This window comes from Spermophilus citellus (genome assembly GCF_964194105.1).
Source record: "Spermophilus citellus genome assembly, chromosome: 6".
Lineage (NCBI taxonomy): Eukaryota > Metazoa > Chordata > Mammalia > Rodentia > Sciuridae > Spermophilus > Spermophilus citellus.
Genome location: NC_138187.1, coordinates 27671957 through 27699903, shown reverse-complemented (window position 1 = coordinate 27699903; position 27947 = coordinate 27671957). Strand labels below are relative to the sequence as shown.

The 27947-nt window shown below is 47.9% G+C and overlaps 1 protein-coding gene across 2 annotated transcripts; it reads left to right on the top strand.

The window, feature by feature from the left end:
• Positions 1-4326: 4326 nt before the first annotated feature.
• On the top strand, positions 4327-27452 carry EIF4H (eukaryotic translation initiation factor 4H). Of its 2 annotated transcripts, XM_081297915.1 has the most exons (7): positions 4327-4484; positions 19240-19427; positions 21025-21089; positions 21176-21272; positions 21569-21628; positions 25228-25365; positions 25604-27452. In XM_081297915.1, the coding sequence occupies exons 1-7, from the start codon at positions 4426-4428 to the stop codon at positions 25741-25743; spliced, it is 747 nt and encodes a 248-aa protein (XP_081154041.1). In that variant the 5' UTR covers positions 4327-4425; the 3' UTR covers positions 25744-27452. The 2 variants fall into 2 exon arrangements, with proteins under 2 accessions (XP_081154041.1, XP_081154042.1); XM_081297916.1 differs by lacking the exon at positions 21569-21628.
• The last annotated feature ends 495 nt before the right edge of the window (positions 27453-27947 follow it).

The window sequence follows — 27947 nt, the reverse complement described above, 5'->3', positions numbered from 1 at the left end:
CTTTCATCCTTATTTTCCCACTGCTGTACAGGACACAGATGGGGACAGAGTGGAAGCATCCTTCTTCAAATACTCTGTCTCTAGGGCTGGGAATGTGGCTCCGCGGTAGAGTGTGAACTTGGCATGTGCCTGGCCCCAGGTCCATTTTCAGGCACACACACAACAGACAAATCCCCCCACCCTTTTTCTTTGTATCGGGGATTGAACTCGGGCCTCTCGGCCATTGAGCCACATCCCAGCCCTATTTTGTAGATTATTTACAGACAGGGTCTCACTGAGTTGCTTAGCACCTCATCACAGCTGAGGCTGGCTTTGAACTCATGATCCTCCTGCCTCAGCCTCCAAGCCACTAGGATCACAGGCATGGGCTACCATGTCTGGCTTAGAAATCCCATTTCTTATTTGAAGTACTTGAGATCTTCAGAACAACTGGAGTTATTCTGTAACATGCACACATTTTTATTTTACATTTTCTGCACAGTTTTCGAGCTAATGAACTGCATATTGTTTTGTCCTCCAAGAAAGTATATTCAAAACTTTTTCTCTTCTTTATGTTCACCGAGTAGAGATGCAGTTTCCGTGGATCAATTTCCATTTTTCTCATATCCATACTCATTTGTTTCAAAAGCCCTTGGCCTAGAATAACACTCATGCTTTAACAGAAGCTTTGCAGTAGCTCACTATGGATGTTTTGCACAGGGGCGGATCTGAATAGATTTGTGGAGTAACACTGAGTATTTTCACATAAATTGAGTCCGAATTGTTGATCTTAATCTGAACATAAATGTAAAACATATTCCAGGTTATTTTTAGGTAATAAATTAGCAATATTATATCAACAAAATACCAACATTTCAGAACTTTTAAAACAGCAGGAGTCCCCAAAACCAGTATTGCAATGACTATTACTTATGGAGTATTATTTATAGACAAAGAACGGGGAGATTAAGCAACTTGCTTGAGGTCACCCAGATGGTAGTCATGTATCACTTAATGATGGGGACACATTCTGAGAAACACCTGTGAGCTGATTTTGTCACTGAACAAACAACATAAAGTGCATCTGCACAAACCTAGCCGGTGCTGTCAGTCACTCCACCCCAGGGAAGGGTTAAAGAGTGCATTAAATAAACCAGTGACACAATGGCTCATTGTCATCTGGGAGCTGCTGTGTAGTCTACATAACTGTGTGTGCTCTACTTTTGTAACCACCCAGGTCTGCTTACACCAGCATCACCACAAACATGTGAGCGATGAGTTTCATCACAACGTGGCAACTGCGGCAGGGTCACCAGCTGACAGGAGTCTTTCAGCTCTAATCTGATGGGATCATCATGACATATGCATGTGGCCCAGGTTGACAGGAACATCATTACGTAGCACATGTCTACAGTAGGTGGCTTGGAGAGCATGAGAAACACCAACCCACAGGCTTGGACACACCAAAGGTTGTTCAGATACAGAGCTCTGAGCTGGTCCTTCCAGAGGCTCAAGGGCACAGGGAAGGGTAGAATATGTCCAGGGAGGGGTTAGGGAACAAATCAGGACCCACCCCCCTGAGGATAACCTCAGGAGGGGTTGGACATTCAACTTGGCCATGGGCGCAGGTGCAATTATTGCTGAAAGCCCAGTCCTTGTCCCCAATGCCAATCCAATAATGAGGACATAGTTTTGAGAAAAAGGAAAAAGAAGGTTTATTGCTTTGCTAGCAAAGAAAAAACATAGGGACACTCCTGTCCCAAAGGCTGTGATTCTGCCCATCCGCAGGAACAGGGGGCTTTTATAGAGGTCATTCAGAGAAAACGAGATTTGGGAGGAGAGATCAGGGAGGAGAAGATCTGGAAAAAGATCAGGGAGGAGGTCAGGAAGAAGGGAAAAAAGATCAGGAAAGAGAAGTTTAGGGAAAAGAAGATTGGGAAAAAGAAAAAAACATGTCAGTTTCAAAGCCACAAGGGACACAAAGTATCAAGTGAGCCCCTGTCACAGGTTTTGGAACTTTCTGGAGTTGCTGTCAATCCTCTGGATCCTGGGTAGGAGATGGGTTGTATGCAGGAGACCAAAGAGGGGAGTTCCACAGACAGGATGATCCAGGACTGTGCCTTGGGTGCTGGCTAGGTGGGAAGGGGGATAAGCCAAGAGGGGAGAGTGACCCATGGAAGGTCCCAACTCTGAAAAAACCCCAGCCTTCCTAGAAGCCTTCCCTTCTTTTCCATCATTAAGGACAAATGACCCCATTCCCCCTCGGGAGGGAGGACAGCATGACTCCATCAACCTGGTTCCTGTCCTCCAAGGATGTCACCTTGGGTTGGGAAACTGGAATAAAAGAATTTTAAGGCCACGGGGCTGGGACTGTGGCTCAGTGGTAGAGCACTGGTACAGCACCTGAGAGGCCCTGGGTTCAATCCTCAGCACCACATAAAAATAAATAAATAAAGGGCTGGGGATGTGACTCAAGCAGTAATGCGCTCGCCTGGCATGCGTGCGGCCCGGGTTCAATCCTCAGCACCACATACAAACAAAGATGTTGTGTCCGCTGAAAACAAAAAAGTAAATATTAAAAAATTCAAAATAAATAAATAAATAAACATTAAAGTTTGGGGGTGTGTCTCAGTGGCACAGCACCTACCCAGCATGTGTGAGACCCTGGGTTGGATCCCCAGCACCGCAAAACAAAAAATTGCAAGGAGAGGGGAAAAAAAAAAAAACACTGGCTGGCTCTTGTCTGAGCACTGTGCTAAGAGGTCTATGCTGCTTGATCTTGGGCCAGTCACTTTCCCTTCATGGGTGGCTGCACAGCTGTGGAACATATTTGGAAATAACAGACATAAAACACTCAAAATGGTGCCAGACACAGTTTGTACTTAATATATATTACTATGTGCTGAGAATCTTATAAATATATTTATCCACTTAACCTTTACAACTTTGAAGAGGTAGAAGACATGGTCCCTTTATATAGATGAGGAAATTGAGATAAGAGGTTAAGTTGTTTCAAGTCATCTAGACAGGAAGAGGTGGAGTTCAGGTCAAGGGGTTCCAGGTTTAATCTGGGTATACTACATAGCAAAGTGTTTATTACTTGGAAAGTCAGAGAGGCAGACAAACAAACAAAAAAATGAGTTAACAGCAGTCTGTCCATTCCTGTGGTGGCATAAAGGAGTTTTTTTAAAAGATACTTAAATGCATAAGGCCCTGGGTTCAATTCCAGCACCCCCCCAAAAAAAGTAGGGTCTGGGGTTGTGGCTCAGCAGTCGAGCACATGCAAGCACATGTGAAGCACTGGGTTTTGTCCTCAACACCACATAAAATAAATAGAAGAAAAATTCTGTGGATACACACACACACACACACACATCGGGGATTGAACCCAGGGGCGCTTCATCACCCATCTTCATCTCCAGTCTTTACTTTTTTGTTTGGGGACAGGTCCTTGCTGGGTCGCCCAGGCTGGCCTCTGACTTGCAGAAGGGTCTGCTTCTGCCTCCAGAGTTGCTGGGATTGCTCGCGCGTGCCACAGGCCCGTGCGCTTGCAATGAAGGCTCTGTTAGGCTGTGCTCAGGACACATCAGGGTCGGCCAAAGCTGGGGCAGCAGTACCGCATGTTACCGCCATCTCACTCACAGGCAGAAATGCCGTCGGTTCTCACCACGTAGCCCCTCTCTCGCCATAGCTGGAGGATGCACATCTGCATTCCATTGTGCTCCAGCGCGGTGACTTCTGCAAAAGCGAGATGCACCGACTCCCTCGCTAGTTAACCACAACCTGCGCTCTCAGCCAAACCCCCGTCCCACACCGGGGCAGCGAGTAGAGCCCGGAGGGCAGAACCTGTGGCTGGCGCAGCCCGTGGCCTCGCACCACCTTCCAGGCCCTCGGCCCCAGGGCACCCATAGCGTGTGACCAGCTCCGAGGGTCTCCGCCTAGAGGAGGTGGCCTCTACTTGGGAGTTACCCGGCGACCACTTGGCCGGAAGAGGTGTGCCCGAGTGTGGGGCGCGGAGGAGCAGGGCTCGGGGTCCCCGCCGGGCCCGGGGTACCGAGGCCGAGCCGCAGTAGAAAGCGCCGCGCGTCGGAGGGGGCCCGGCCGGGCGGGGTTGTGTCGCCGCGCGCGGGCGCGCAGGCGGGCGTGGCGGGGGCAGGAGGCGGCCGCGCGTGCAGCGGCGGGGCCAGCACACAATGGGCGGCAGCGGCCGTCCGGGCGCGCGGCCCCCGCGTCGCCGCACCACGTGGGCCGTAGAGCGCGCCGGGTCAGCAGCGGCCCGTCGGCCCAGGACGGGCGCGGCGCGGCGTACGTGCGCGCGCGCGCGCGTGCGTGCGTGCGATTTGCGATCAGGCGGTGCAGCGGACAGCCCCGGCGGCGGGGCGGGGGGAGTTATATTGCGGGGTCCTTCCTCGCTCACCCTGGTTCCTCTCGGAGCGGAGACGGCAAATGGCGGACTTCGATACCTACGACGATCGGGCCTACAGCAGCTTCGGCGGCGGCAGAGGGTGAGGCGGGCGTGCGCTGGTGTTGCCGGGCGCGGGGGCCGGGCCGCGTCTGGGGTCCCGGGGCAGTGGTCTCGCTGCGCTCGCCTGGGCCGGCGGGAGGCCGCGGCCGAGCGGGCCCGCGGAGGCCTGGAGCAGCGCCCGGAGGGCCGGGGCCTGGAAATGGCGCGCTCGGGGCCGGGGCGCGGCGGTTGGCGCCCGGGTCTTGCTCGCCGGGCAGCGCCCTCCTGCTGCCCCGGCGCTGGTGCGGGCGGTGCTCAGGCCGCACTGCCGGCCGCGGCGACGCTGAGCCCGGGCCCGAGTACCGCTCGCAGCCCCATCCCCCGCCGGAGGGCGGGCGCGGGGCTCGGCTGCAGCGCGGGTGCGGGCCGCGGCCTGCCCAGTTCGGCCGCCCTCCCGGGCTTGTTCCGCCCGCCGGCGGGGCCCCGGCTCTTGCAGAGGAGGCCGGCAGGCCCGGGGAGGTCGGAGGCCGCAAGAGGGGCGATGCCCCCGGGGGCAGCACGGGGGTCGCTTCGCGGCGGGCGGCCCGAGGAGGGAGACCAACGAAAACAAGTGCATCACAGCGGTGTCTGTGTCGGCGGTTCTCGGACCGGAGCGCCGTATTGACAGCTGCCACGTGCTTACTGGTGGAAATTTTTATTTCTCCCTAGTTTTCCAGTTCTGACCTGGAGACGGAGTCGCATGTAGCCTCGTTACGATTCTAGTCCAATGCAGAAGGCTACATTTAATTGAGGCGCCGTCGTTGAAAGGAAAATGTTTGGTGAATAGAAAGCTCATGGTGTTTAATTCAAGGAAATCACCCTGTTTTTGTTTTTTGTTTTTAATTTCAAATTGCCGCATACAGAATTTAGAAGATAGACTGTAAACACCTTGCTGTTGGTCAAGGACACACTTGGTCTTTGTGTCCTTTTACAGAAAGGATTACTTTCCCAGAATAGCACCACAATAGTACCTACTGAGGTGTCTGGTCTCCCAGGTTGCTGTCCAGAAAGTATCTTTGTTTGGTGAAGAATGATCACTTTTAATACCTTGGTTTGGGAATGGCTCAAACAAAGGCTTGTTTGGGTGCGGGAGTGAACCCAGTGTGGTGACACTCAAGCATGGAAGCTGGGATAGGTGTGGAGCCACCTGCATTTCAAAGAATATTTTATTTGCTAATAAAAATTAAATAAATGTTGGATGACGTGTAAAATTAGCGCCTTTGGGGTAGTTTTCTAGACATTACATTTGGACTTTGGTCGTCTTGAAATTTTAATAGCGAGGTCTTTTTTCTAGTTTCAAAAGACATCCAGAAGTTCCAAGAAAAAAGAGTAGTTCAATATAAGGCAGGTCCAAGGAAGTTTTAGATGAATTGGGACCACATTAGCTGGTCATATTATACTGAGCCTAGAGATTTATTTATTTAAAATATGCCTTTGTTAGATATGCTAGCTCTTTGGTGACAGCGAGGTGTTCAAGATGAATGCATGTCAAACTCTGACAGTTGGAGGAGACTTGAACAACCCAGATTAGAAAGTGATCAAAATGAATTTTATTAAGATGCGTTTCATTTCCAATACCAGCAGCCATGTGAAAATGGCAGCTATTTGCCCACCTGTGCTCCTAAAGCTGAAATGAGCCACTCTAGAAAGTGCCATGCATCTTGTAAGCTTCCTACTGGAAAGTCCTTTACTACATCTGTATCTGCTGTGTCTGACCTTGGAATTGTTCACTTGGCTTCATAGTGATGTAAAAGTCCATAGGAAGTTTTGCTTAGTTTCTTTTGGGGGTAGGGTGGTACTGGGGTTGAACCCAGAGGTGCTCAACCATTGAGCCATATCCTAGCCATTTTTTATTTTTTATTTTGAAACGGGGTTTTGTTAAGTTGGCTTGGGGCCTCAATGAGTTGCCCAGGCTGGCCTGGAACTTTGGATCTTCCTCCCACAGCCTCATGATTGCTGGGATTACAGGCATACACCACCATGCCTGGCCTTGGCTGAGTTTCTTAAAAGTAGTTTTTAAAACCTGTTGTTGGGTTTGTGTGCCCATTTTATGCATGAGCGGACTTCTAGTTATTCTCTGAAATTTAGCAGCATAGTTGACCACATATTCTTCAATGGTCATCTGAGTTGTTATTTGAGTTATATTCATACCAACAAACATCCAGTGGTGGTACAGTGCTAGGCATGATAGAAGTTTATCACCTACTGGAAAGCCAGTCATATATTGGTCCTTATGTAAGCTATCCTATACCTTAGCTCAAAAACACCTTAGATTGAATAATAATACATCTCTGCTCTAAATCGCTTAGATCACAGGTAAAAGGAATAGCAGGCTTGCAATGAATAGTTATGATCTGAAATCCTGGTTTTGAGTTAGGTGGTCCATATAAGCTTGGTGTTTGTTGTAGATGGACACAATGCCTTTATTTTGTTTTATTTTTATCTGATGCTGGGGATTGACCAGTACCTCATCCATGCCAGGAAGTGCTCTACCACCGAGCCACAACCCCGGCCCTCACATAAGCTTGTTTTGCATTTGTGTTTGATAGCCAGTGCAGTTGTAGGGAGGTGATATTGAAGGACTGCTTTTTACCCCAAGCCTCAACAGACATGTCTTCAGCAGCCAAAGAGAGATCCAGAGACAGCATTGTTGTTCAACAAGCAAATCAAGAAAACAAAATACCAAGTTATCAAGAGTGAATTGTACCAGATCTTGAATGGACATTGTTTTGCACTTTGCTAAATTATCTTTGTGAGGTTCCAGTTTTCACTTGCCATTGATAAAGTTCAGAGAAATACTGATTTTTACTTTCCAAATGTCAACAAAGTCTTATGAGCACTTAACTGAACACCATCAATCCTGAAGCAAAGGTTGGAACCCAGAGGTAGCAAGAAATGAGAATGTACCTGCTAAAATGTGGTAAAGGTACAAATTCAAGTTTTCTTGAAATTGAATGTGGTAGCACATACCCTTAGTCCCAGATTCTCATACTGAGGTGGGAGGATTGCTGGAACCTAGGAGTTCAAAACCAATGTGGTGAACATAGTAAAACCTTGCCTCTGTCTACAAAAAAATATTTATTTGAGGTTTCGGTTAGGGAGCTAGAATTCTAGCCTTTGGTACTGGGGATTGAACTCGGGCACCACTGAGCCATACCCCAGCCCAATTTTGTATTTTATTTAGAGACAGAGTCTCACTGAGTTGCTTAGCGCCTCTTTTTTGCTGAGGCTGGTTTTGAACTCTCAATCCTCCTGTCTCAGCCTCCTGAGACGCTGGGATTTCAGGCATGCCCTACCATGCCCGCTGAATTCTAGCCTTTTAAGTTGAGGGACTATCAGGACAACTTACCTAGAGGTCCTGGTGAAGAAGGGTATTTTTAGAAATCATAGAAAATTTAAAAAAAAAAAAAAAACAAGTACAGCTAACTTAATGGAAGTATTGGACATTATGGGTCATTAAGCCCTTTCAAAAATCAAGCAAGGGTGCCTAGCACATGTGAGGTAGTGGGTTCAATCTTCAGCACCACATAAAAATAAATAAATAAAGGTATTGTTCCCATCTGCAACTAAAAAAAATATTTTTAAAAAATCAAGCAAGCACTAACTCTGAGGCCACAGCGTGCAAAGGCAGGGAGCGCTGCCCCCAAATCCTAGGTGAGCTGGGTGCTGGAGCCTGATCTTGGCCATCTGACACCCCTCCCCCCAAATGGGCACTGAACCCAGGGCCTTGTACATGCTCCTTGTTCTGTAAGCACTTTACCACTGAGCGTGTCCCCAGCCCTCTAACCATTAAGTAATTTTTTTTGTGGTGGGGGGAGCCGGGGAGAGAGTGCGCATGCTAGGCAAGCACTCTACCACTGAGCTTCATCCCCAGTTCTAAGTTTTTTTTATTGTGGTAAAATATACATAGCATCAAATTAACATTTCAAACATTTTAGGTGTACAGTTCAGTAGTATTAAATTGATTCACAATGCAGTGTGCCTGCCCCGCCCTCCATCTTCCTGACTTCACCTGGTAAAGCTAAAACCCTGTACCCATAAACAGTAATTCCCCACTTCCCCTTCCCCAAGGCTCTCACAGCCACTATTCTACTTTCTGTCTCTAAGTATATTGTAAGACTTAAAATGGGAAGGAAAGCAGCATGTAAAAACTATTGTTATTTCCACTGATACTGCCTGTTTGAGGGGTGGGGCCCAAACACAGGATCTTTAAGCAGGCATTTTGCCACTGAGTTTTACCTCCAGCTGGGTGTTTTTTTTTGTTTTTTTTTTAATAATTTGTTTACTGTTTGACCTATTAGACACTATTGTATACCATGCATACAGAAACTTGGCTTGTCCCCTATTCTGTCCTCTGCCTGAAGCATAGGAGATGTTTATCAAGTGTTTGTTGAATGAGTGATTGGCATTTTTTTTTTTTTTTTTTTTTTTATCAAAAATCAAAAGTGGGGCTGGGGCTCGGGCTCAGTGGCAGAGCACTTGCCTAGCATAGATGAGGCACTGGGTTCGATTCGCAGTACCACATACACACACAAAGAAATAAAGTAAAGGCCCATCAACAACTAATTAAAAAAAAAACTTTCTCTTCCCCTACTCTTATAATAATTTTTTAAATTTGATATATTTTAAAAAATTGTTCTTTTTAGATATACATGACAGTAGAGTGTGTATCATGACATTAAACATATATGGAGCATACCTTATTCTAATTAGGATTTCATTCTTGTGGTCTGTTGGGTTTTGTTGGCAGTAGGGACTGAACCTGGGATGTTCTACCACTGACCCAGACACCCCCCCCCCCTTTTTTTTTTAAGGCATGGTCTCGCTGAGTGGCTGAGGCTGGACATGAACTTGATCCTCCTGGTTCAGCCTCCTGAGTGGCTGCATCACAGGCATGCACAGCTGTTTTGTTTGTTCAGTGTATTGTGTGTCTGTGTTGTCATCCCCTCCTCCTGGATGTCCCTTCCATGAACACTTGAATTCCACCCATTTTGTTCACTACCAAGTCCCTGAGCTGTGTGCAGGCCTGTGACAGAGCCAAGCGCAAAGCCATATTAGAGGAAGGAGAGTGCGTTAATCTGACTGAGAGTGGTACAGGAGGCCTCAGATGACATGGGACTAGAAGGAAGGGAATTAAAAAGATCAAGAAGGAAGAGTGGAAAGGCTCATTCTTAATTCCTGTTTACTGTCATGTCAAGTTGTTGGGTTTGCTATCATCCTTCACCCATTGCTCCATGGTGCCTCCAATGGGACATGTCCCGTTGCTCCATTGCAAACCCTTATCCTCTCTGAAAAGTGCCACCAGAAATAGGGGTTTCACCAGGAGCACTCTGTAAGTCTACTCTGGCAAAGCCCTGGTGTAGCATGTGCAGGCCGCATGCGCAGGAGCTCGCTCCTGCCCTGCTCCCAGCCTTGTTTTCCCCCATGAGGTGGAGACTTGGTGCGGGGCTGTGGGGTCTGGTGCATCGAAGGTGCTACACAGTTGGTAGCCTTGGTTTTCTCACTTTATTTTGTGGTACTGGTGACTAAACCTGGAGCCTTGCTGATTTCTCGGTTTTTTAATGGTGTTTCTCTGCTCTTTGGGCAAGTAGGAGTGAGAAAAGTTATCTTGACTGAAAGGAGCTTTTATTTTCCTGGCAATATTTCTAAAGCCAGGTAAGAGAAGCTGTTTTTAAAGGCATAAAACATTTTCTTTATGACCAGAGTAACTCAGTATTATAAATGAGTACTTAGTGGTTATAAATAATTGTCATATAAATGCTTCTGTGGTTTCTAGAAACTTTGTATGTTATGAAATTATTCACCTTACTGTTCTGGGAAGATTTCACAATTTCAAGGAGTGTTCCCAGGAGCTTGGAACATACAAAGTAGAGTGTTTGAATGAGTGTCAGATGGCCAAGATCAGGCTCCAACACCCAGCTCACTTAGGGTCTGGGGGCAGTGCTCCCTGCCTTTGCACTCTGTGGCCTCAGAGTGAGTACTTGCTTGATTTTCTAAAAAAATTATATATATATATATATATATATATATATTTTTTTTTTAATTGCAGATGGACACATTACCTCTGTTTATTCCATTAAGTTGCCTGTACTTGGTTTTTAGAAATTTTCTCCATGTCATGATTTTTAAAAATATCCAAAAATATCCATCTTCATCAGGACCTCTAGGTGAGTTGTCCTGATAGTCCATTGACAACATGGTGCCTCTGGTTGAGGAGGACTGGCATAGATGGAGACTAAAAGTCTCCCTTTGCAAACTGTTCTGTGATTCATGTGGAGCTGGTCACATCTAGGGGCCTTTTAATGATCCCACTTAGTCTAGAGGAGACAGCTGGCTTCTCACATCTGCTTTTGTCTCCATCCTTGTGTTACCTGGGTTGATACAAGAAGGATGAATAGCTTACCTCAAACAGATGGAGTTGGGAAAGGTGGGAGTATTGTAATACCTTTTGATATTCCTATTTGATACTACACCAAAACTCAAGTGCTGGTTTTTGTGAAGGTTGTTGCAGTGTGAAATCTGAAACCTCAATAAACTTTTCATACTGTTACATGAAAATCTATCCTCTGTCTTGTGCTTTGAATAGAGAGGCAATGTGTGTGTGCTTTTGTAACATCCATTTAAGATTTGGAAACTGTAGTTTGGCTGAGTTCTGCAGATCTTCCAAATGTTGACACATTTCATTATACAGTATCAAAAAACACGCTTATTAATTAGCATCACTCTTCGGTTCCTCAGGAAAGCCTTTGAACAGGGAAGGCTATGGAGCCAATTACAGGAAGTATAAAATTATATTTTTTGCTTGAAAGCTTGAATTTTGACTTCAACAAATAGTGTTGTTTTTCCTGAAGGTTACAGACTATTTTCAAGAAGTCTGCCCAAATTCTAATGGCCATGCATGCCCAGTGTGGGAAGCATCTTAAGACATTAGAAAACCAGAGCCTGTAGCATGGCATGGGTCTGGAAAGGTCATCCAACAAGGAAAGGCTCAGCAGCTCAGTAGAAAACAACCTTTTAACTGAGTAGTCTTCTTAAACTGGCTCCATGGCACAAAGCTATAATCCCAGCGGCTTGGGAGACTGAGGCAGGAGGATGGTAAGTTAAAAGCCAGCCTCAGCGACTTCGCAAGGTGCTAAGCAACTCAGTGAGACCCTGTCTCTAATACAGAAAAGGGCTGGGGATGTGACTCAGTGGTTAAGCACCCCGGGGTTCAATCCCCCCATCCAAAAAAAAAAAAAAACTGAAGTCTTAGCAGCTTTTAACATCTAGCAAAAGTCTGGCTGTAAGTATAAGAAAACTAGGGCTGTGGTTGTGGCTCGGTGGCAGAGCGCTTGCCTTGCATGTATGAGGCACTGGGGTCCATTCTCAGCACCACATAAAAATAAACAAAGATATTAATGTGTTCATGTATAACACAAAATATTTTTTTAAAGTATTTAAAAAGAAAACCATTGCTATGGAGGCAGATTTTAGAGCAAAAGAATTACATCTCAATGCTTTTTTAGAGACTGCAAATAGAATTGCTAGTTGGCTTGGGGGTGATGCTCAGCAGTAGAATGCATGGTTAGCCTGTGCAAGTCCCTGGGTTCAATTGCCAGCACTGCCAAAAATAGAGTGAGCAAGAGAGAATTGTTACTTGCATTAAATAGAGGGACATTAGTGAGATCTGGATTAGGCTGAAAGTTTTTAGTTGATTATTTTCCTGACATGTAAAATAACTGAACATTTTCATATATAAACAAAGGTAGAGACTACTAGCATATGGAAAACCCCCTCCCACCCGTGGCCATTACCTAGTGTGTTTTTTCTCCAGTACTGAGGATTGAACCTAGAGTCACTCTACCATGATACATTTCCAGCCCTTATTTTTTGCATTGAGACAGGCCTCTTGCTAAGTTGCTGAGACTGGCCTTGAATTTTTTTTTTCCCTAAGAGAGAGTGAGAGAGGGAGAAAGAGAAAGAGAGAGAATTTTAATATTTATTTTTTAGTTCTCGGCAGACACAACATCTTTGTATGTGGTGCTGAGAATCAAACCCGGGCCGCACGCATGCCAGGCGAGTGCGCTACTGCTTGAGCCACATCCCCAGCTCCCTGGCCTTGAATTTGTGGTCCTCCTGCTTCAGCCTCCTGAACTGCTGGGATTACAAGTATGCACCACTACCTAGCTACACTTGCCTTTTGGGGGGTACTTGGGATTGAACCTAGGGGCTCTTAGCCATTAGCCACGTCTCCCGCCCTTTTTTTTTACTTTTTATTTTGAGACAGGGTCTTGCTAAGTTGCTTAGGACCTCCGCCTCTCAAATCAGAAGTCTCCTGTGTTCACTGTCCATCCAGATCAAGGCCTTCAAACTGCTTTGTGTCCTGTACATAAGGTGATTGAGTGGGTCATTTGGTTTTGTTTGTTAATGAAATAGATTAGAAAATATAGTGCTTTACGCGCTCGCCTGGCATGCGTGCGGCCCGGGTTCGATCCTCAGCACCACATACCAACAAAGATGTTGTGTCCGCCGAGAACTAAAAAATAAATATTAAAAAAATTCTCTCTCTCTCTCTCTCTCTCTCTCTCTCTCTCTCTCTCTCTCTCTTTCTCTCTCACTTTCTCTTTAAAAAAAAAAGAAAATATAGTGCTTTATAATAAAAGTTAGGATTATTAGACATTACCATTACTTTTTTGGTTTTGTTTAGTTAACATACATACATTTATATACACATGCATTTGTTAAGTCATGATGTTGGTGTCAAAATTTTTTGAGAAACATGGATTTAAATTACCAATTGGTAATGTAGTGTAAGTGCGTGTAACCCTCTTCTGGGTTTTATTTTTTTCTTCCAAATGAGAATACCCGTGAGGGACCGAAGTAATTTTCAATCCTGAAGTAGCTTGTAGTTCTCTGACCTTTTGTTCCTTCCTTTCCTGGAAAGTACTCATCACGGTAAGGCACTGGAGGCAGCAGTGAGCCCCACAGTTCCTGTGTGTGGGGAGCAGCAACGTTCTGCTGGTTAGAACTGCTTGGTTTCCCCCACAGCTTTGTGCATCTTATAGATGTGGTTGGGTTATTGAGATCACATTCACTGAGTTCCAAAGAGCAAAGTTCTGGAGTATAAGGACCATGGAGAAATTCACTGTGGGCACTACCTGGCCCTTTGTGCTTTCCAGAATCCTTCAGAGGCTCTGTGCCCAGCCTGTAGTTAATCCCAGTTATCAAGATAACAGGATTTAATTTTGAAGGCTGATGGAAGGCCTTGGAGAATGCTTATTCTTAGCCAGGAGCCATCTACTAGGGGAGAAATTACTATCTTGATTTTTGTTTGTTTGTTTGTTTATACCTTTATTTTATTCGTTTTTATGTGGTGCCAGGGAACAAACCCAGTGTCAAGTGCCCCATGCATGCCAGGCAAGCGCTGTACCACTGAGCCACAATCCCGGCCCCTTGTTTTGATTTTTTGTTTGTTTTGAGACAAGGTCTTGCTGCCCAGACCAGCCATGAATTTGGCAATCCTCCTATGTCAGCCTCCCAAGTCTCCGGTATTATAGACATTTGCCACTGTGCCTGGCTGAAAAATTACCTTTTTTTTTTTTTTTTTTTTTAACCCAGGGGTGCTTTACCACTGAGCCACATCCCCAGCACTTTTTTTTTTTTTTTTTTTTTTTTTTTTAGAGCCAGGGTCTCATTAAGTTGCTTCAGGCCTGGCTAACTTGCTGAGGCTGACTTTGAACCTGTAATCCTCCTGCCTCAGCCTCCCAGCCGCTGGGATTACAGGCATGCATTGTGCCACCACACCCAGCCAAAAATCTACCTTTAAATGACATTAGGCAGTTTTTAAAGACCATTCTGGATGGAATTGGAAAAGGGGGAAAAAATTAGGTAAAAATTAAGGATATCTGAATGAATTAAATTTTAGTTAATAATTATCACTATTATTTTGATGATGTGACCAGTGTGCCATACTAAGGTAAATGGTAATAGTATGTAGAATAAGTTGTTTGCTGTATAATGAGGGTTTAACTGGTAGGACTTTGGCCTTGTTTTTTAATTGTCCAAAATCCTGTAGTCACACGTTTTGACTGTCCTCTGCTTTTCTTCTTCCTTCCTCCTTCCCTCTCTCTCACCTTTTTAAAGCCTATACTGAGGTTTGTTGCTTGTTTTGAGTTTTGCTCTTACAAAGGTAGTCTTGCCCCTGGGCTCGGTGGTGCACTGTTATCCCAGTGACTTTCGAGGCTGAGGTAGGAGGCCAGCCTGGGAAACTTAGTAAAACTGAAATGAAAATTAAAATCAGTGCAGCTCAGAGGCCCAGTGCCCCTGGTTCAGTTCCCAGCATCACCAATAATGAGTGCAGTCTGACCGAGTACATGTCGGCTCCAGCATCGTGCCCCCTGCCAGACTTCCACTCTGAGCGCTGGCCATGGAAGACCAGAGGGTAAGCCCTAGTGAAGCTCTCACTGACCACTTGTAGGTGTAGCGGGCGAGCTGTCCTTTTCCAGATACACAGAGGTGGTGACTCTTCTCCCATCTGGTCTCTTGGCATTTTCATTTTAGTGTTTGAGAGTGACAGCAGGGTATGGTGGTGCACACCTGTCATCTCAGTGACTCAGGCTGAGGCAGGAGGATACAAGTTCGAGGCCAGCCTCAGCAATTTAGTGAGACTGTCTCAAAATAGAAAGGTCTGGGGATATAACTCAGTGATAGAATGCCCCAGGGTCCAGTCCCCAGCACAGGGGCAGGGGGGGACAGCAGGGCTGAAATTCTGTGCGGTTTACAGGGCACCTAGAAAGCTTTATAAAGTGTTTTCCCAGAAGTAACTTGGCGGGACCCTTCTGTTCTCACTGTGTTGTGGTGTGGAAGTTGGCGCACCTGATTTTCCACTTCGTCTGCTTGCTGGGCCCAGCGGTGGCCCACAGCCTCCGCTCTTCTCTCACTGGTCTCCCGTAGCTGCCTCCCTCTGATCTCCTTTTCCCTTTACATCTGGTGCCCTCCACTCTGTTGTGGATGTGCCTCCAGGTGCTTGCTGCTGTTTGGTGGCCGTGTGTTCCAACTCCATCTCCTCCACCCTGGAGCGCCTGTGCCCACTACTGTCACCTGAACTCTGCAGTCCTTTGTGGGAGTGTGGTTTCTCCTGTGCAGATGCCTGGCCCATGCAGTCAGCTCCCTCAGGAACTGCACTTGGGTGTGGGCTGGCTGTACCGTCTACTCTCCCCTTCGTAGCCATTTTGGTCGATGTGAGTTTGGATGGATGAAGGTTGGATTTCCTGAGTTACTGAGGGTATAACTTGCTACTAACATTGTATCATTGATCAACAAACTGTCCCCAAGGGGCATAAGAAACAGCAGTGAGCAGGGCACCTTGTCGCATACTGTAATCCCAGCAGCCAAGGTGACTGAAGTAGGAGGATGACAAGTTTGAAGCCAACTTCAGCAAAAAAAAGTGGGGGAAGGGCTAGGAATGTGGCTCATTGGTTAAGTGCCCCAAGGTTCAGTCCCCAGTACCAAAAACAAAGGAAAAGGGAAAAAAGAAAGAAATAGCAATGATCACAGTGCCTGTGGCAGCAGGTAGAGCCTGGGCATGGGTTCTGAACGGGGCAGTGTGGGTTTGGCTGTCTGTGTGTGGGTGCTGTATTTGTTCTGGTGGCATTCTTCACCCAGGCAGTGGTCACGTCTGACCTGGCCTTCCCGGCCTATGTCCACCCTCCAGGGGTCTCACTGCGAACGTTTCATGTGCCCTCCAGCAGGCCTCCCTGCGCCAGGTTTCCATCTCCCCCAGCCATAGGCACTGCTGAGATGCCCCTGGAGTGGCTCCTGTGGGCCCCAGCCCTTCTGCCCCGTAGCGATTTTATCATCTCTACAGTCCTTAAACCTTTGTAGCCTTTCGCCTTTTGCATATCTATATCCAGGAGCACCCCTTCACCTGCAATTTTGCTTCCCACAATTTGTTATAGTCTGAAAATATTAAATCAGACATTTCAGAAATACATGGTGCTTTAAATTGCGGGCTGTTCTGTGATGTTGCCCTGGACATGAGTTATCCCCCGCCCAGCACAGTTGCTGCACATGCCGCCCACACCACAGCATCATGGTTATACCATCCTCCTGACATGTCGTCACAAGGTCAGCAGTCCACCGCTATTTCTTGGTGCCTGTGTCACCTCCCCACATAGACAATGTACCAGCTCACATCCCCAGGAAAAACAAGGGGCAGTGCAGGAAGACAGTGGAGAGAAAGACCACATTGACATGGCTTTATTGTGGTATGTTGTTACAGTTGGCCTAGTGGTGGGGGATAATCTCGGGGTGCCTCACCTACAAGTTGAGCTGTCTCATAGGGGTGTGCGGGAGGAAGGTGTGTGTATTGGGTTTTGTTCTAACCTTTTTCAGGCATTCACAGGCACTCCTGGAACATAACCCCCACAGTTAAGGGGTGACTCCTGCATACACACATGCCTATGTGAGTACCTGTGTGGTTATAAATGTTTTTTATGTGCTAATCAGTTGTGAACTGCTTAAGTCCAAGAGAATATTTTCTTTTTGGATATTTAATAAGTGTTGAATAAATAAACTCAAAAGTGTTTTTATTAGTACTCATCCTCCACTGGGACCATATTTCAGATGTTTGTGCCTTGTCTTATAGTCATTGTCCAGTTCTGTTTTGTTCTTTGGTAGCATTGGGAATTAAACTTTGGATTTTTGCTTAGGACCTTGCTAAGTTGCTGAGGCTGACCTTGAACTTGCGCTTCTCCTGCCTCAGCCTCCTGAGTTGCTTGGCTTACAAGTGTGCACCACCAGGATAGGCTGGAGATATCTTGACTTTATCTTATTAAAGATGTAGAATTTCCTTCCTGGTATTTCTAGTAGCATGTGGATAAAAGATAAACTTGCTTTCCAAGACTGGTATTGATCTTCTGTTGGGAAGGAACTCCTTCTTGTTTTAAATGTCTCTTGAAAAAAAAAATTTTTTTTTTTTAAATTTTAAGATGTGCTGTGAAACATTCCCGAGTCTCACCCGTGCTAGGCAAGCACTCTACCACTGAGTCCCAACCCCTTCCCAAAAAAACCTTTTAATTTCCCCCTCTGGAGTTTCCCGAGTTTTGAATGCTTTTGAGTCTGTAGTAAGGCTGAGAAAGTGATAGAGCGGACATTGGCAGGGGTCATCAGCTGGCATCTCACCACTCGAGCCTCATTAGTGCACATGAGGCATGCACACTTGTGAAAGTGGACTCTGGCTGTCTTGACACTTGCCTGCTGGCCACTGAGCCTCTCTCAAGCAGGGACACTGCCTGGAGGCAGCGCCATTATCACTCCTAAGGAGCAGACCTCATGCAAGTTTCTCTGCCTGCTTTCATTCATAGCTCTGTGTATCAGGACCCAAAGCCCACACATAGCAGTAGCTGTCATGTGTCATTCAGCCCTCTGCCTTTTTTGTCCTTTGTTACTGACACATTTGAAGATCCGTGCCAAAATACGGAGCAAGTGACGTTTATCCCACCAGTGATGATACTCAATTGTGGTGATGACTGATGTGACTGATGCTTCCATTTGTGAAGGACCCCCCATCCCCGCCTCAAATTAGTAGCACTGTATGGGCTAGTGGTTGGAGGTCATGTGAGTGTCTTGTTTTGCCCAAGCCATTTTACTGTTTGGTGTCCCGGAGGAGCCCTCCCCGGTTGGTTTCTGTGTTGGTGGTTAGGGTCGGGGTTTCTAATTGTGGTTTCTTACGCGTTTACTACCTGATGTTCTTCAATGTGAAAAGCTTTTGTTTATTCAAATAGACTTTATCTCTAGAGCACTTTTAGGTTCACAGAAAATGGAGTTCCTGTGTGCCCCTGCCCCTAGAGCACAGCTCCCCACTGCCACCACATCTTGCCATGGTGGGAGCATTTTCTGTGAGTGTGTGTCCTTATCACCAAAGTCCCTCAGTTGACACGAGGGCTCACTTTGGCTTTGTACCTTCTGTGGATTTGGACAATGTATAATGACCTCATTTTTTAATTACACATAACAAGCAGGGTCGCAGTCAGTAGTGATAATGGTGATCGCTGCAGTACACCTGTGCACTGCCAGGGAGCATGTAAAGCATCATGTATTTGTCATTGACGACTCAAGGTCTGTGTTAATCTTAAGAAACAAACTTTGCAAATAAGCTGAGAAGTTGAAGGACCAACTCCTCAGGTGGTAAGACTAGTGTCAGGAATTGGGGTTTCAACCAGCACACTGCAGAATCGGCGACTTGCTGAGGGCCAGCCGGGGTTCACTGGGTTGGCAGGACACCATTATTTGAGGACCTGGAGAAGTAGGCGATAGCCCTGGCCATTCAGCACCTGGCTGTGGAGGGAAATAGTGTGTCCTCAGTGTTGCCCTTCAGCTTCAGTAGTCCCTCCTCCAGATACACAGTGTTCGCTCTGGACAGTTGGCTTCTGTATTTCCTAGTGTTGTCACGGGAAGAAGGGCAGTGGTGCAGATGTTAGGATGTGAACATTTTGTAGATGCAGATTGCAAGGGACTGGGGGAGAGCTCCTTGTTTTTTGAAGATGCACTGTTTGGATCTGCTTATCCAGAAGTGCACATTTATTTATATTCCATGTTTCTGTCCTCAAAATCAGACACCTTTTTGATAAGTCCTATTTATAATATTCTCTAAAATGTTCGATTCTGATTGCATGTTAGAGTGGAGTATTGGTCTAGGCTGCTGGCACGTGGCTTAGCTGAGTGGAAGGCGGCCTGGCCTGGCCTGCTCCTTGGGGACAGGCCCGTGGCAGACTCATCCTGTCTGTTTCTCCTCCTAGGTCCCGCGGCAGTTCTGGTGGCCATGGTTCCCGTAGCCAGAAGGAGCTGCCCACAGAGCCCCCCTACACAGCCTATGTAGGAAATCTACCTTTTAATACAGTTCAGGGCGACATAGATGCTATCTTCAAGGATCTCAGCATAAGGAGTGTACGGCTAGTCAGAGACAAAGACACAGACAAATTTAAAGGTGAGTTTGGGAGGTCTTTATTATTTACAATGGGGGTGGTCAGTGAAGATGTGTTAGTGAACCAGAACACCCCACTCGCCTGGTCCAGGGAACTGAAGGGAGCATCCCTCTTGAATTCACAGTTCCTCAGTTGCACTGTGGAAAACCTGTTTTCCACTTGATCCAGTTTGTAGAAGTATGTGGCTCACTCCCAGATGGGTCTGTCTGACAGGAGAGCAGGCCCATCTCTGCCCAGGAAAGAACTGGGGAGATGAATCTGAGGATTTTGAACACATTTTCCATGGAGACTAACTCTCAGTTTCTTGGCCATTTTCCTATAATCCAGTTATAAAACCCTCAAGGTAATGTGGCAGGGTATGCAGGTAGTCCAAGCACGTGTCTGGGGAGGGCTGCTGGTTTTAGATGAAGTTGATGTCTGCAGACCAGCTCCCTAAGGTGTTTGTGTAGAGATGTGTCCTGCCTCTCCAGGTTTCCTGGAGGGAAGTGTGCCCAACCTAAGTGCATAGTGCCAGGTATGAGGACATTGGGCCCACACTGTGCATCATGGAAAGTGCAGTGTGACTTATGATCAGGAGCAGGATAGGAAGAGCAAAGGGCTCATCGGTCAGAGTGGTCTTGGGAAGCCACGAGTAGCATATGATCAAACTGTCAGTTGAACTTGGAAAAGTAAGTCCCACCCAGCTTACCCACTGAGACATGATAGTTATTCAGACTGGGGTAAAAACTGTGCGTGGACCCAGCCGCACTCTGCGTGGCATGAGTCTTGGAGTTTGTCTCGAAATATTGTCATGGCCTCTGTGAGCCGGGTGTGTTTTCCTCCATTGCTTTCTGTATTGGATCCACTCGGGGGAGAGAAATGGGGGGAGCCTTTGAGTGTGGGCAGGATGCTCTTGACACAGGCCACAAAGGGGAGAAACCTGGGCTCGGCCTTCAAAGTTCTGCCTTCCTGTGGAAGTGTCGTCCCTACCCGGTGTGAGGGTTCTCTGGGGAGGTGCGCAGGTGCAGTGTGAGCATGTGGCCCAGGGGTGCTGAGCCCAGATTTACACTCCAGACATCAGGGAGGGGCAGTATTAGAGTCATGTCAGTCACCTGTGCTTGGGCTTAAGCAGCAGGTAGCTTTGTTGCCAGGGATGCATTTTTTGGCATTGTGAAACAAACTTTATATCCAAGTAGAAAGTTAATGGGCACCTCGAACCTCTCCTGCAGAGCACTCTAGGTATTAATTTGAATCTATGAAATCTGATCCCAATTACAGTATATTAAATGAAGTCTTCCAGAAGTTGAATGGCTCTGCGGTGACCCGAGAATGGTTTGCCATTGTAGTTAGAACATTCCGGGAATCTCTGCACAGACACGGCTGCCATTTCAGTGCCTGTTAGGTTGGCATTTTCTAACTGACAGGATATAATGGAGAGGGAGGAATGTCCAGGTTCCATTTCTTGGAAATGAAATACCCTCATTCAGAGTCTGCCTAGCTGCTGTTACCTTGATGCCACAAAACTGGTCATTGTGATGGAGGGAAATGGTACCGGTGGGGGGATAGCAGATCCCTAGTCCAGAATTCCCTGAAGAAGGCGGGGCTTCTTTTCTCTTCCAGGATTCTGCTATGTAGAATTCGATGAAGTGGACTCTCTGAAGGAAGCCCTCACGTACGACGGCGCAGTGAGTGCCCTGGGTCCCCTGGGTCGCGCGAGCAGCGGGGACTTGTCTTCTTGCTGATACTTACACTATTTTCCCCTTATCATTAGCTGTTGGGTGATCGGTCACTTCGTGTGGACATTGCAGAAGGCAGAAAACAAGATAAAGGTGGCTTTGGATTCAGGAAAGGTGGACCAGATGACAGAGGTGATTGGTTCTTCTGAGACTGAACGTGATGCTTGCTGTGTGCCCAGCAGTTGCAGCTCCTGACCGCAGGACGCTGTCTCCTAGGCTGATAGGTCCTCGTGAGCTTTAAGTCCGAGCGCCAAGTCTCAGGAGTAGCGGCTCCTGCGAGCCTGGGGTTCTCTGTTGGCAGCAGGACTCTTAAGTGGTTCCATTGCACCTCCCAGCTCAGGGGTTGTACGTCTTCCAGATAAGTTTTCCATGTTTGTGCAGCAAAGTAATGAAACGACCTCAACTTTATCTTTTTTGTGTATCCTCAGGAATGGGTGGCTCTCGAGAATCTAGAGGTGGCTGGGATTCCCGGGATGACTTCAATTCCGGTATCAGTATTTAAAGCCTCACGCTTCCCCTTCCCAGCAGCCTCTGCTGCTGTGCTCCCCACAGTGGCTGGGCCTAGCTCCCTTCACAGACAGGACCTTCCTGAAAGGCACACAGGCAGCAGTGAGCCTCCCTGTCCCTGGGAGCAGAGCTGAGAGCCCAAGTGGAGGGCAGGCCAGGCCCATGCCCCTGCCACTTGCCCACCTGTGCCTGGTCGGCACGGCCCTGGGTCTCTGCCATTGGCAGTCTTCGTCTGCTCAGGCACTGACCCGGGGAAGCTCCTCGCTGGGTTTGTGCATGGCACGAAGAGGAGTACAGTTGCTTCTAGAAATAACATAGTTAGAGGTTCTGGAAAGTGGCAGAAAGCCTTAGAACTGTGGTTCCTGGTGGCTCTTCAGATGGCGGAAGGGAGTCTGGAGGTCTGTGTTTTCCTCACAGGGCGTGGGGCTGCCATCCCTTGTGCAGGCATCTGCCCTAAGCATTCCCACCTGCCTAGGGAGCCAGTGGTGGCTGAGCTCAGGAGGGCGTTGCCTGGTGGAAGGGTGACCTCCCTCCCTGGGACTTGACTTCATGTTGACCTCTGGTTCTATAATTGTGGAGGACAACACAGATGTGGTGAGAACATTCGCAGTGGCAGAGGGTGGACAGGAGAGCAGGCCTGTTTTCTTTCCCACAAACTTGAGGTACACTCTGCACACCCCGCTGTGCAGCGTGGGAACCCCAGCCTCTACCCCAGCCTCCCCTCACCTACATAGAGCTTAATAGTCGCAAGCAGGGGAGGGACTGTGGGCAGCTGTCGTCTGAGTCTGGGAAGTTTTGAAACTCACTTCCAGCACTGCTTGAGCTAAACAGATAATAACGACATGTTTGTTGAGTAACTTAGTTCTTGAAAATCCTGTATAGCCAGTCAGAAATGAGCTTATTCATAAAAGTACAGTATCATCCAGTAAGTCTGTAATTTTATGTATAAGCTGGTCTCTGACTGAAGCACGCAACAGAAGTCTCCTCAGAGCCAGCCCAGCGCAGGGTCAGTGGCCCCGAGACCTGCTGAAACAGCACCATGGGCCCAGCACTCTTGGGGGACTAGCTCTTCCCTGCGAGCTTGGTGTGGCCCTGATGCCCAGGCAGGGACGCAGTCGGAGCCACTGCTTCACCACTGGCACTGTGAGCCTCAAGTGCGGTGACATCTAAAACCCGGTGGGAGAGCGCTAAAGAGAGTCGTGGCTAATTTGATGCTTTATACTTTACTTGCAAAATAGATATTTTTTACTCTAATTATGTTTTTTTAAAAAATGACATGTGCTCTTGTACTTTTCTAAAAGCCACATGAAAATTAGCAATACAGAAAAATACAAAAAAGAACAGCAAAGATAGGTGTAGGGCTGGGAGTGCAGAGCACAGGCGTCCCGTGTGCCCGGCCCTGCGTCTCCTCACTGGCACACAACCGCTGGGACCAAGCACAGGCCGGTGTACTCAGCTAGGGAGACCACTCCAGGTTTTCATGGATGGTGTTTTTCCTAGAAATCCATCAGCATACTTGATTAAAGATGCTTCCTGGGGCCAAGCCTTGCCTTCCTTCCTGTGTAATTTTCATAAGGGATTTTGAAATGAGGCCTGGTATTAGTAGATGCTGATTTTGTTACGCTGCTGTACTTTGTCACACCCCTGGACAGAGTAGCTGTTGATTTGCCTCATTGAGGTAGGTATGAACCTATCACTGGAAGCAACACTTTTTTGGGGGGGTACTGGGGATTGAAATCGGGCACCCAACCACTGAGCCCCATCCCTAGACCTATTTTGTATTTTATTTAGAGACAGGGTCTCACTGAGTTGCCTGGCACCTCGCTTTTTGCTGAGGCTGACTTTGAAATGGCTATCCTCCTGCCTCAGCCTCCCAGCCACTGGGATTACAGGTGTGCACCACCGTGCCCAGCAGAGCAACACATTTTCAAATTTCATATTAAAAGGGTTTAACTTGCGCACACACACATGGAAAAGTTGGGTTAATTGAGGGAGGGTGGGGTTAAGCATGTGATATTGATTAGGCTTGGATTGGGGGGTTTTGGTTTGGTTTAGTTTTTCTGCAGTGCTGGGGATCCGAACCCAGTGCCTTGTGCATGCTGGACAACTGCTCTGCCACTGTGCCACCTCCAGGCCTCCGAGGAAGCTTAATCAGATAATATGGTCCTAAGAACTTCATAAAGACCTGAACGCTTGACTATAAGCATCCAAGTGTGTTTTCTCCACAGCCCTGTTCCTGATCCTGTTGTTTCAAATCTATTTAGAATTGTCTTCATCACACGTTTCGTTAAAATTCACGTTGTGCAACTCAGTCTCTGAACTGGATTTTAGATAACTCAATCTGTTTCCAAAATCCATGCCACCCTTAAAGAACAGAAAGGCTGGACTGTGCAGATGGATGGGTCTTATTGGTTAAGATGGCTGTGTTCTGTAAGCCACTGGGTCACTGAAACAGCCAGGACCGAACCAGGACTCCTTCCATAAGTGTAGGGTTGGGTCCCCTGAGCCTCGGTCCCTGCGTCCTAGGCAGTGCCTAGCCTTGTCTCTGTGTGCTCTGTTCAGAGCACTCGACCATGTAGCATTGCTGCACTCTTTGCACCAGAGCTCTGTCACCTGTGGTACCCAAACCTGAATGGCCTGTCTGAAGCCCGTCGTGGCCTCCCTGCCCCTGGGACACTAGGCAGTGCTGCACTGCTTGGGGCTGTTTTAAACCTTAAGATCACCACTTCCACTTTATTCTTTATTTTGAAATAGGGTCTCACCAAATTGCTGAGGCTGGTTTTAAACTTGTGGTTCTCCTGCCTCAACCTCCCTGGTCGATGGGATCACAGGCGTGCATCACCATGCCCTCCAAGTGCTGCCAGTTTGATTTGGGGATAGACATAAATTCTAGCAAATTAATCTGGATAGCGAGAATTGTTCATATGTAGACTATGCCTGGGTTCCCAGGGGCCTTAAAAATGAGTTCCTTAGAACACTGTGAGCTGCAGCCCATCTGAGGGTGAGTGGAAGCCCCCACTCACTCAGGCAGGTATGAAGGGAGGGTACTGACAAGCGCCAGGGGAGGAGCTCCAATGCCCCTCGGAGTGAGGAGCCTCCTCGGATGGCCTTTCCTTACTACCACACAGGTGCTTTCCTTCTAGAACAGTACACACTAAATTGTAGCAGAAATAGGGAAATGGGACGGATCACCCAGAGACTTGGTATTTTTGTCTTCGTGTAGCTTTTCCCTATGATTTTTGTGTCCTAAAGCATTTAGCTTTTAAATTTTAGGTTTGTCTTATTTAAATAACTAGAAACCAGACCAAGACCTGCTGTAGTCTCATGCTATTTTTCTACTTTTCTTTCAGACTGAGAATTTAAAGAGCTCATTTTATTCTCCTCTGTGAGTCTGGGTCTTGTTTTATTTTAAGTCTCTTAACTTGTCATTTGTACTGTTTTCAGTATTCTTTATTTTGGAAAATCTTCAAATACTGGATAAACCAGTGAATCAGACATTAACTCAGGGTCTATTCCCGCACACTGTACACCTGCCCTCGAGGCAGCAGTGTGACGTCACTCGTGTCCTGTCTCTCCTCAGGCTTCAGGGATGACTTCTTAGGAAGCAGGGGAGGCAGTCGCCCCGGTGACCGGCGAGCTGGTCCTCCAATGGGAAGCCGCTTCAGAGATGGCCCTCCCCTCCGTGGATCCAACATGGACTTCAGAGAACCAACAGAAGGTACGACGAACCGTCTGCATGCACACCAACTATCCCGCATAAATTTGTCCTCCAGCTTCACAGTTGTTGCCTGGGTCACCCTTTTGTCCTAAATAGTGCGTTTGCCTCCCATAGACTGGCGACAGTATTCAGTTCTGTACAGAGGCTGTCAATTTTGGGAGACGGGCTGGGTGGCTGAGCACGCACCCGGAGGTGGGATGGAGCCCATTCTGCATAAACCACCTCTTCTCTCCCCCAGAGGAAAGAGCACAGAGACCGCGACTCCAGCTCAAACCTCGGACAGTGGCAACGCCCCTCAATCAAGTAGCCAATCCCAACTCCGCCATCTTCGGGGGAGCCAGGCCCAGAGAGGAAGTCGTTCACAAGGAGCAAGAATGAGCTCACGGTTGGGAGGGAATGGGGGTGTGGGGGAGTTAGAGCAAGACCACAGCCTGGTGGCCCTGGACCGGCCGCCCTGCAGTCACCATTCCTGCGCCTGACATTGTCCTCCTTTCTTACAACGGAAACACAGAGCTTGTGACTGCATGTCAGCTGTTAACAAGTGGTTTTTAGTACATTCTTGGCTTTGCTCTGTCTCTAGTGCCTGTTAGGTGCTTCTTCTCCCCATCCTTTCCTCCTCGTCCTCCTCTGTCCTCCCCCCTTGCTCCTTGTTCTCCGTATAGCACGCGGGGTCTGCGGGGTGACGCAGCGCCGCGTGGGAGCCTCGGCCAAGGGGCTGCTCCGCTGTCCCCTCACTTCCTCATTTTACTTTGGCACTGGCCAGACTCCAGGCGTTCCCTTGGTTTTTCTCAGTGCTTCTCCTGCCCTGCATGCTGAGTTCTGTTGCTATGGCTTCCAGAAGCAGCCGAGGTGCGGCAGCTCCACCAGCCGCATCTCAGTTTGTATCGATCTGTGATCAGCAGACAAAATTGACCCTTGTTTTAAAACAAGGAAAAACACCTGTCGATCCCTGCAGGTTGCTTCCTGCTGCTGTTTAGAGGGGTCCCTGACAGTGCCCCCCTGGGGGACTGTCCGGGCCAAATGGGCTCATCTCCGGAAGCCTTGGAGGGAGGAATAGCGGGCGTCGGGCAGGCGCACGGTGACCGTGACCGGCAGTGCTGTGCTCCCGGGTTCTGCTGCAGCTCTTCCAGGAGTGTCCAGAGTCCTCCCTCCACCCCCAGGTGCTCGAGGCTCTGGGCTCTACTGGGTATAGCGCTGACAGCTCGGCTGCACTGCTCCCTCCAGGCGGGGGCGCCATGGGACTGAGTGGTGGTGCTGGTCAGCACGGCCAGGCCAAAGCAGCTCCTCCTGTCCCCCTGTTGTCTGTGCTGTGCATCCCCTCGTGTCTCTGTTCCCCAGCACAAGCAACACAGAGGCTGCTTCCCACTCCCCCATGAATTTGCCGTGAAAGTGGGCCTAGAGCCCGGCCGGCACTTGACTGTTTCACTTGATGAATTGAAAGTCTTACATGCAGAGCTGTCAAGAGCCGCTGCACCTTTGGTTGGCTGTACATGTCTGGGTGTGTTCTCATCTGTGGGACAGTCTGTTGCTCCTGGGTACAGTGTTCAGCCCTCCCCTGGGGGTGTGGCATTTATGCTTGAACACCACTGTGTGAGCAGGTGGGACACTGGTTAGCTCCTCAAGCCCTAGGGAAGAGAGGCCAGGACTGCTGGGGGCCCAGGGGCAGCCTGGCCTGTGCACATGGTGTGCTTTGGTGGCCGTTCCTGGCTAGCTGTCATCCTGGCTCCTTGTACCCATGACCAGGTCTCAGCAATTTACAGAACTCTCTCTCCTACCTTCCGCCTGTCATCCTCTCCGCTTCTGAGATAAGAACCATTTGTGTAACACAGTACTTACCTTAAGAAAGACATGCATTGTGCGGTTGTACCAACCTGATGCTCTCAGATGACCTACTTACATCCTCAGTGTGGAAAAGATAAAGAACAAAACAAACTCATTAACCCTCCGGGCAGTCCAGTTGACTTTTAAATGTAAGAAAAGAGTGGAATTCCAAACACTTAACACATTCAGTTATATGACAGAAAGTAAATCTATGGATATGGTATTTTGTGAATGATCTTTTAAATAAAAGAAAACCTTACGTAATATTTAATGCTTGTCTTTACTTTTTTGAGTTTTTTGGTTTTTTTTTTTTAAAGCTGCTTATGAAATTAGCAGTTTTAGATTTGGGAGGCACTATCCAGGTTTAGGAGAGCGCACTGTCATGTAAGGTACGGAGCTAGTGAAGTTATTTTTTAAAGCTAGAAATGATGCCAGTCTCCCCCACCCCATGCTTAGGGTGTGTGTGTGTTTTAATAGTAGCTGCTTGTAAAAGAAATCCTAGGTCCTCCCGCAACAGCGCGGGGCACTAGGACTCTGGTGGTGGAAGCTGTGGGCATGGTGCTCAGCATAGACTGCCCTGGGCTGGTGTTTCTGGTCTTCTTCCAAAGAGGGGTGGATGAGCCAGGGGGCGGGCAGGCAGGCACGCATTCCAGGTGGGTTTGGGGGGGGGCCTGGAGGATCTGACCCACCCCTGGGTCACTCCTGGAGTCCAATCCCTTTGTGGGTTGGGAGTGGGGGAGCACAGCTCAGGCCTCCTCAGG

Bases quoted from the DNA above. Each gene is read 5' to 3' on its own strand.
- EIF4H (XM_081297915.1), top strand. From the start codon at position 4,426: ATGGCGGACTTCGATACCTACGACGATCGGGCCTACAGCAGCTTCGGC. The intron at 21,629-25,227 runs GTATCAGTATTT...GTCTCTCCTCAG, and splicing joins CCGGGATGACTTCAATTCCG to GCTTCAGGGATGACTTCTTA. The intron at 25,366-25,603 runs GTACGACGAACC...TCTCTCCCCCAG, and splicing joins CTTCAGAGAACCAACAGAAG to AGGAAAGAGCACAGAGACCG.